At 31.3% G+C, this 9,198-nt stretch overlaps 1 protein-coding gene across 1 annotated transcript; it reads right to left on the minus strand.

Moving 5' to 3' along the window:
* Positions 1-567: 567 nt before the first annotated feature.
* Positions 568-4,612, minus strand: LOC118033371 (microtubule-associated protein RP/EB family member 1B). Its single transcript, XM_035038328.2, has 8 exons — positions 4,217-4,612; positions 3,739-3,807; positions 3,541-3,627; positions 2,464-2,570; positions 2,206-2,348; positions 2,028-2,104; positions 1,078-1,191; positions 568-972 (listed from the first exon to the last, which is right to left on the minus strand). Exons 1-8 carry the CDS (start codon positions 4,322-4,324, stop codon positions 847-849), a joined length of 831 nt encoding a protein of 276 aa, XP_034894219.1. The 5' UTR covers positions 4,325-4,612; the 3' UTR covers positions 568-846.
* Between the last annotated feature and the right edge of the window lie 4,586 nt (positions 4,613-9,198).

Genomic DNA, 9,198 nt, shown 5'->3' on the forward strand with positions numbered 1-9,198 from the left:
TTATTTTCATAAAGTCTTCGGCCATAATTATTTTTCGTATAAAGGTTTATTATTATTATTTCTGGTCGGGATTTTCCACTAATTAACTATGATCTTACATTATTAAATCTTGGGGTACACTTGTTGCTGGAAGGAGGATCCTAAAAGCAACGGTTTCCAATTGAAATCCTATTACATCATGTATGTTGGCAATGTGGAAAGAAACTTTCTTGTGGTGAGCTGAATAGTTTCACATCCCAATTACACAACTGTTCATGATAAATGTTCTCTCTTTGTAAGCTATGGTGGCCAAGGTAGTTGACAGTGATGGATGGAAACAGCTCTCCAAGAACTTTTATTTTTAGGAAAATGGTAGGTGCAAATCGTGTCAATTTATTGATGGATTAAAAGAACTAGCAAATTTGATGATCTGCTCTTATCGTTTTCCTTCAGATTATTGCTATCCACCGGGTCTACTGTGTGTGTGTGTGTTTTATTTCCTTTTCTTCGTGTGGGATATTGGCATTGAACAAAGAAAGATAGGAAATCAGACAGCTAGTTCAGGACAAAACCTGCAAACACGGTGGAGAAGAAAGCGGCATTAGTAGTTGCCTTTTAACTTTGATAGATTAGTCACCGCGTAAATTCACAGAAACGCAGGAACATGTAATAAACTTGCAAACACAGTGCAGAAGAAGGGAGCAACGGCAGCTTCCCCTTAACTTTGATAGATTAGTCGCCAATTAAATTCACAAAAACCCAGGAACTCATAATAAACAGAAAACACTACTCTTATTTACCATTGCTGGTAAAAAACTAAAGCATCATGACAACGCCCTGAAAGCCATGTGCTGGCCAGAACTCAACTCAAACTTCACTTTCAACTTCAGTTTCACCAGTACAGATAGCTTCAGATAGGTATTCCTGAGCTTCTTCAAGTGCAGATTCCTTGGTATCAGCAGCATACAGTATCTTTTTTATAGCAACTACCACCTGCATGGAATTTAAACAATAGCATGACCAGAAGCATAACCCCATTCCATGTTTATGATACTAACCATGTCTTTATCTATATATTCGGCATCCAGAAACTCTTACCGGTAGATCCTCCAATTCAGGAGTCTGACATAGTATTTCTATATCACGCAGCTTTGCAAAGTAAAAATCTCTTTCTTTCTCCAAAAGGTCCACTGAGAGCTTCATATCTGCAATCTATATGCACACCAGAAACTTCAATACTCATTGCATGATATCTTTCATATTCCAAGGTCTCAATAGCAAAAGGCTATTATGAGGAGAGGTAACCTCAACGTAGCATATTACCTCATTATCAATTGAATCTAAATTCTTTTGATTCTATCATTTTTTCCCCAAACATAATGTACAGCAGTCAATGTTATCCCTGCACCCATCCGCTGTTGATGACAGTTTAGATATTTCATCCAATTTGCACATGCTAGTTAAGTGTTTCCATCCATAGAGCCAAAATAAACTCTCATGTTCCCTGAAGTATAATTTTACCACCAAAATATAGTAAATTTCTCTTTTAGACAAGATAGCGAAATGGAGGGGAAAAATAGAAAAAAATAGTATTATTTAACGTTAAGATTGTCTTTTAGGGAAAATTAGAGCTTATTTTAAAAACCTTGGAATAAAATACTTCAGAGCATGTGCAAATTAGATGGAATCCTTTAACTATTATTAAAGGTGGATAAATAGAAGAGTGATATATTCTCTAATGTTGGGGAAAAATTGATAAAATCAAAAGGTTTAGAACTCAACTCATAATGAGGTAATCTGGTAGGAATTAAATTGAGGTTTCCTCATATGAGAACTATGACTACAAAGTAGAGCTAGTGCGGTTATTGAAAAATTTCAATCTCTACCATCTGTGTAAAACACTTGCTCATCTCCCAGCCAAATTGACCATCTAAACTCTAAAGTGCATGAGAACAATCTGCATTTATCAAAGACACTAAATACAAGGGGATTTTGACTTGCTGCTGTTTCAAAAACAATAAAAATAAATAAATAAATAAATCCAATACCTCCTTGGACAAAGCTTGAATCTCCTCTGAAGAATTTGCCTCACCTACCACAGCACTTCCCCTCCCTTGCTTTTGCCCTGTAGCAACATGCATTAAACAACAAAGGATTAAAGCAAAATGAAGGCAAAATAAAAAAGAGAGGCAAGGATGTGGAAGATATCACGTGGTGCATATTTACCAGACATTTTGTTCAGGTCAACTGTGTAACCAGAGGCAGAGTTATGCATGTTGCTTGCTTGCTGCGATTTTGTGGTCTTCTGAGAACCCCTAGAGTTACGGTCCCTCCCACCCTTACTTCTCCGTTCCAATGGGTTATAGTTCCTTTTAGAAACAAAAATGTTCAACAAAAAGTATGTAAGCGACTAGAGCAAATGAAAAAAACAATTTCAAGAGAGTTAAAATAAATGGAAGGGTGAAGAATGTAAAAGTGATATACTCATTCATGATGCCACCATTCACAGAGTCACAGTATCGTTTCAGCCACTGTAAGAATTCCAAGTTGTCCAATGGCCTTCCTTTAACAAGCCTGTTAACTTCAAGATGCTGCCATGCAGATCGAAAGAGAAGGGATGTCAAGGAAAATATAGTGTCTTGGTTCTATTATTAAGAAAAAAGAAAAACTGTTCCCAGTCTCCTCACTCATGTTAGAACCTTGAAGAATATCAACACTGTTAACTAAAAACACACACCTTCAACTCACATGTTAACAACACAATCAACAATCTCAGTCATATCTCTATATGTATCGCTAATACAGCTGAGAGGCCACTATCGTGATTGAGAATGAGCTGGGCGAGAGGGAGAGATGGAAGGCCTATACTTCTTAACCTTTAATTCCCATTACCCCCTTTTCATTTCGCCCTTGAAGCGCTTTGTCGTTTCTCTGATGTTAGAAGCCAGAGATAGCCTTCTTGCAATCTTTGATCATTTTCTGCTTGCATCTGCCTATTAGATAGATAAGGGGGGAAGGGCTGTTGAGAGTTCAAATTGGAGGGTTGTAATAACGTCACCATTTGCTGAAACATGAACAATGTTTAGCTTCTCTCTCCCTCTCTGTTTTTATTTTTTTCTGACTTTGTTGACTTAAACCAAGCTCACCATCTTCAATTTTATGGGCCTAGAATTGATCAGGCTGAAACAAACCTGAATCAGAAATTCCAAGAATCTCCCATCTAACTCTGCCTTTGGACAGGCTTACTATAATGCCAACTCATATAGTTGATCCAACCAAGGAAGTAATGGTCCAAATGGTAACATGCAAGAATGGGAAAATGTATAAACACAAGAAGCAGAATGCTGCAAATTATATATCGAAACCGTATCAAATGATGGAAATTACATTCTCATATTTTAGTCAGCGGAAGCTTCCTGCTGAGAATCAAACTAGGAGCCCAAGGTCTATATGGACATGGTGATTCAGTAAAATTAATAGAAATGTATCTGAACATCATAACGCTCTACATATAAAGCATAGCGAAAAATTTATCATACACATGAAAGTTGAAATTAGTACCTTCTCAATTTTTAACTTGTTAAATATATCTTGCAGAATCTTGTAATTTTGGATCATATCATATTCTGTCTTTGCATCAAAATTCACCTACAAGAAATGAAACTGAAATTTAGAGGAAGGCATTCCATAATTGCAATACTTAACCAAACGACAAGGAAAATATTAAAAATAAAAATGTCCGAGGCAGAATTCTGTTACCTTGTGCATCGGTACAACTCCTGGATAAGTCATGTCCATCATCTGACACTGCACAGCACCGGAAGCAGCCTAGATACACACGAATAACATTAGAAAAGAAGGGATTAAAAAGGCATGATGTGAAATACATCTCATTCGAAGAGCACTCTTATGTCCTAAATCCATATCTAAAGATTTTAAACTCAACCTAAACACAAGAAATCCAAAGCACATGTAAAAATTAACAATCCTGTAGACAAAGCTGATTTCAGAACAAGTCGAACCCAGAATTAGATAATTTAAATCAGAGCATCCCATTTTGTTTAATTCTCCATAACAGAAAACGAACTTGAGAAAAATACTGGAAAACGCTTATAAACAAGAACCCATTTCACGAACATGTTCAAAATTCCTAAAACAAGAACAATAATCACAAAAAGCCAGCATTCCCTCAAACTGAGACAAACAAATATATTTCCAAAAGAAAAGAAAAGAAGACCTCTTCAATACGAGAGAGGTTGAGCTGAAGCCTATTGTTGATCCATGTTAATATCTCATTCCTCCCGACAAAATACGCACTGTCCATCATCCCTATATTCGACGCCATTGCTCTCTTTATTTTTTTTTCTTAACAGAGGAGAAATGGGTTTTGCTTTAAATGAGAGAATATGAGGAAAGCTTTGGTTTTGGATTTTGATAGGAGACTAGAGCGTTAAATTAGGGAGTTAACGTTTTATTCTTATTATTATTATTATTATTCAAAAACTGTGTTTTCAATTTTTTAGTGAGCAGAAACTGAAACTCAAGAAAATGGACGGTGAAAGAGAATGAGAGAGAAACCGAAGCTTCTGTGGTAGATAGGGACGGACTAGAGAAATGGGTATGAATTCCAAAATTTTGTCCCCTTGTTTTATGCATATAGATGTCATAGAGTAATCTAGGTTATTTACTGTGCTATGCTATGGATTGAATTAAAATTCTTTTGAATATAAAAATAAATTAAAATGATTTTTTTAATATTAAAATAATAATATATTAAATTCATCCGGATTAATTTTATTTAACCTACCATTATTGACTTCAGTAAAAATTCTGAGGACTAAAATATATAAAAACATGTCTACTGTCTAGTAAAAAAAAAGCAAAAGGCTGCTTTTTTTTTTTTTTTTTTTTTAATTTCAGTTTAAAATATGATCCCCAAAATTTCAATTATTTTAAAGGATAATTACAAAAAAAGACCTTATTTTAAAATATGATCCCCAATAATTTCAATTATTTTAAAGGAATTGCACCAGTACTGCTATGGCTTCCCTAGAGATTAATGAAGTTCAGAATTGTAAGGATAACGAAGACAACCAGGGAAGAAATAGATCTTCTTCCTTCTGGAGCTCCTTCTATGGCTCTCCGCAAACGTACTGCAACATAGCCCACCGGAATACCCAGGAAAAGATACGGTAAAATCATCCCTATCAGCAGCATCGATCCCCCGTGAAGCTGGCGACGTGAAACCAAGGGCTAGAAAACCAGCAGTAACTACCGGCGTCCCTGTAATTTGAACACCATCTCCAACCATAACACAGAGAAGCTTTGAGCAATCTGGTTCTCTAAACACATCACCAACAACAAGTTTCCACTTACACAGCTCCTCGATCGTCTGTGCTTGAGCTTCTTTGTACAATTCCTCTTACCTTGTTCAGTTAATTATGGTTTTTATAGCTTTGGGAACAGTGGGTTTTCATGATTTGGTTAACAACGTCCAAAATATCTTTGTTTTTTTTTAAAAAAAAAACAATGAAATGCATATTTATAATATTTTAATAATTACTTACTAATTTAATATAAAAATAAACTCACACACATGTCGTTCAACCGAAATAGATTCACTTAAAAAACTTACCTCTTTATTATTACCCATAGTTCTCAATAAATAAAGTTGAATAAAATAACAACAAGAGGTTTCTGATTCGTGGTACTTTTATGAAGGGATTAAGTATAAGAAAACAAATATATTGCTTTAGATTTAATGTTTTTGTTTGGGTGTGTCATGTTAATAGAGAGAGAAAGAGACTAAGAGTGTTTTTGGTAATGTAGTAGCGGTTGTTTTTCAAATAATTTTTTCGTGCTGAAATGCATGCCAATGATTTTTTTTATTTTTTTTTAATTATTTTTGATATCAGCACATCAAAACGATCCAAAACATACAAACCGTATTAAATTTTAATAATTTTTTTTTTTATGATAATGCGGTTTCAACCGCGTTCCCAAACACTTCATAAATAGAGAAACGAGGTTTGTTAAAAAGTTACACAAATTTACATTTATTATATACAAGGGAAAAAATAAATTTTTATCTAATTTGATTTATTAGATCAAATAAACTCATTTATAGTCAAAATACACCTAAAATTTGATGTAAAAACCGAAACTCTATCCAATTTTCAAAATTTTTCTAAGGTATAATCTATTTTTCTAGACATGATAAAAACTAAATAAAACCTTAAAGGAACTCTTATTATCGAAAAGAACTTATTGAAATTAAAATGGATTTTTTTCATGATTGAAATCAATTTCAATTAATAATTTTCTTTCTCTTTAACTGAAATACAATATTTTCTCTCTTATCTCTACTATCATGGACTGAGAAATAAAAAAAAATGAATTTTTAAATCAAAATAAGTTTTTTCTTTAAAATATCATGTTGGACATTATGTTTATTTGTCTTGTTTACTTTGACCCCCCTTCATAAAAAAATTTCAATCCTTAACAAATTTCAACAAATTGATCTTTAATTGGTTCATATAAGGACATAATAAAAAAAACAAATGCTTCAGAGATTATCCTAGGTGTTTTAGTATATGTTATAATTATTACTTAATTCTTTTAATTTTATAAAATGAATTAAAAAAAATTTAGTTTCAAGATTAATTAATTAATTTGTTTTTAGTGTTTATCATAGTTAATTTAATATTATTAATTTATTTCAAAAAATGTCCTTCTTTTCTCATCAATTTTTTTCCTTTTTCTACTTTTTGAAAAAAAAAAAACAAAGGAAATTGAAAAGAACATGAAATGGACAAAAAAGACTAATTATTATTTTACAAAACTAGAGAGACTAATTTATAATTTATTTGGGTGGTATATGATCTTTCCTAATTCTTTTATCCACGATAAAGGTTATTCATATATCATCTTAGACATCAACAAACATTGAGGTTTTCCCATGGTAATCTAAAGGTGACAACATGGTGCATGTGGCTATAGTAATTAATTAATATGTCTATATACTATGGTCCATATTTATATAACTAATTAATATTAAACTATTGATTATGAATATATAAAACACATCAAGAAAAAATTATAAGTGTTTATAAAAAGAAACATGTCTAATATTTTGTCATTACATCTACGATAGATATAGATAATGATTATAATGATGAAAATAAAATTAAAGTGATATTATTTTCAATAAAATTTACCTCATACTAGATATAATAATTGGAGTTAGGGTTAAACTTATGAGGAGGTATCCTATAATAAGCAGGACATGAGTTCCATAATTTTCAAAACCAAAGAGTTAAAACACATAATTAGGATTTCAAAGCAAGAAAACCCTAGCAAAACGTTTTCTGATATATATATATATATATATATATTAAGGATGAGCAATAGCAATACAACATGTTTAGAGATTTTTTTTTATATAATTGATGGTACCAAAATTTGATGAGACCTTACCAATAATTAATTTCCATAGTAATGTAAGATAAAAAGTTCAAGGATTCTTAATTTGTACGAGTAATTAATCTACATGAAGATTTATTTTATCATGAATATGAGCTAAACCATCTATATATTTTTATATTTTAAGCCTTATATATATTTGTTATTTCAGCCTTATATATATTTGAAAAAACCTATAAATTGACAATATAAATTTTAATTTAATTTTTGCCTGGATTTATATTTACTTTTCTTTTCATAAGGGGAGAACAATATTTCGTCTGTTTTTTTTTTTTTTAAAAAAAAACAAAAATTAAATATGCAGACAACTACAGGTCGTTTGTAGCCTAAAAGGATTTAATTGTCTCCACTGTAATTCGGGCCACCCGCTTGCATCAGTCATTGTTAGATGTGGTGTATTACAATTTACATCTCTACTTAAAAAAGAAAAAAATAAAAAGATAATACATTGCTTAATTGAGGCAGACGCTTGAATTTGAATGCTTCAATATTTCCAAAAAAAAAAAAAAAACAATTAATATTAATAATAGTGTTTTATACACTACAAGGTAGATATGCGCTGGCAAGCAAGGGCATTGAATACTCGGGACCTTCTTCCGATTATTGTCTGCTGGCATGGGACATGTAATTAAAACATACCTTTACACACAAAATTTAATGAATGAACTAATTTTATGAATTTTAAAATTAATAATTATGTAAAATTTTAGTAATATAATATTTGCAAAACTTGAATTTATAATCTTTACAAGATAAATTAAAAACATGATCAATTAAACTATATCCTTAAAATTACCTAAAAAATCAATCTTATCTTATTCATAGTAAAATGATTTATAAGTTTACGAGTCATATTATCAATCAATATGTAACTAATTAAAAAAAAAAAAAAAAAGCAGGTAAAAGGTAGGAGAGAGCCTGGATAAGATCATGACAAGAAAGCCTTCTTCAATGTCCTATTTGTTTGACAATAGATTCTTACTTTGTGTCTTGAGCTTGCATGTAAATTCCGACATGTTTGGAAATTAAAAGATTTTTGGGAGAGTTCTGAGGTATTTAATATAAGAACACAAAACTGCAGTTGTTCATGGGGGGACTGAAATTGATTAAAACACAATGTTGAACATTCAGTATTAAGCTTCTCAATTTTTTATCTCAGCCATCTGGAATGATCGCGGAGCCAACATCTAAGGAAAATAAAAGAATATATATTTAAACCAATGTAAGAGATTTATTTTCAATTAAGATCGTTCAAAGAAAAAAAATAATCTTAATTGATGAGTAAACTAATCCAAAAATACTCTTTTTTTTATTGAATTAAAAATAAAATAAAATGTTAAATGACAAATAAAGAAATGCAAACGTATCAATTTTTTCCAAAACCAACCACTAAATAATTTGGGTTAAATGACAAATAAAGAAATGCAAACGTATCAATTTTTTCCAAAACCAACCACTAAATAATTTTTTTTTACATATTGTTCATGCATGAGTACATCGAATATGAATTATTGCCTCCTTGCATTTTAATTTTAAGAGTATAAACTCAATTCTAAGTTAAGTGTAAGATTATTGGTTTGCCTCATAATTTTTAATCAAAGTTCAGATTCATGAAATACCCAACAATAATCTTAGTGTTTACCTGGTAATAACGGTTATTTTATGCTTTAATAATTCCTTGTAAACAAACCCCAATAATGCCTTCATTAGAGGTAGTCACTTGGCAGATCACATATT

This window comes from Populus alba, chromosome 15, assembly GCF_005239225.2.
Source record: "Populus alba chromosome 15, ASM523922v2, whole genome shotgun sequence".
NCBI lineage: Eukaryota > Viridiplantae > Streptophyta > Magnoliopsida > Malpighiales > Salicaceae > Populus > Populus alba.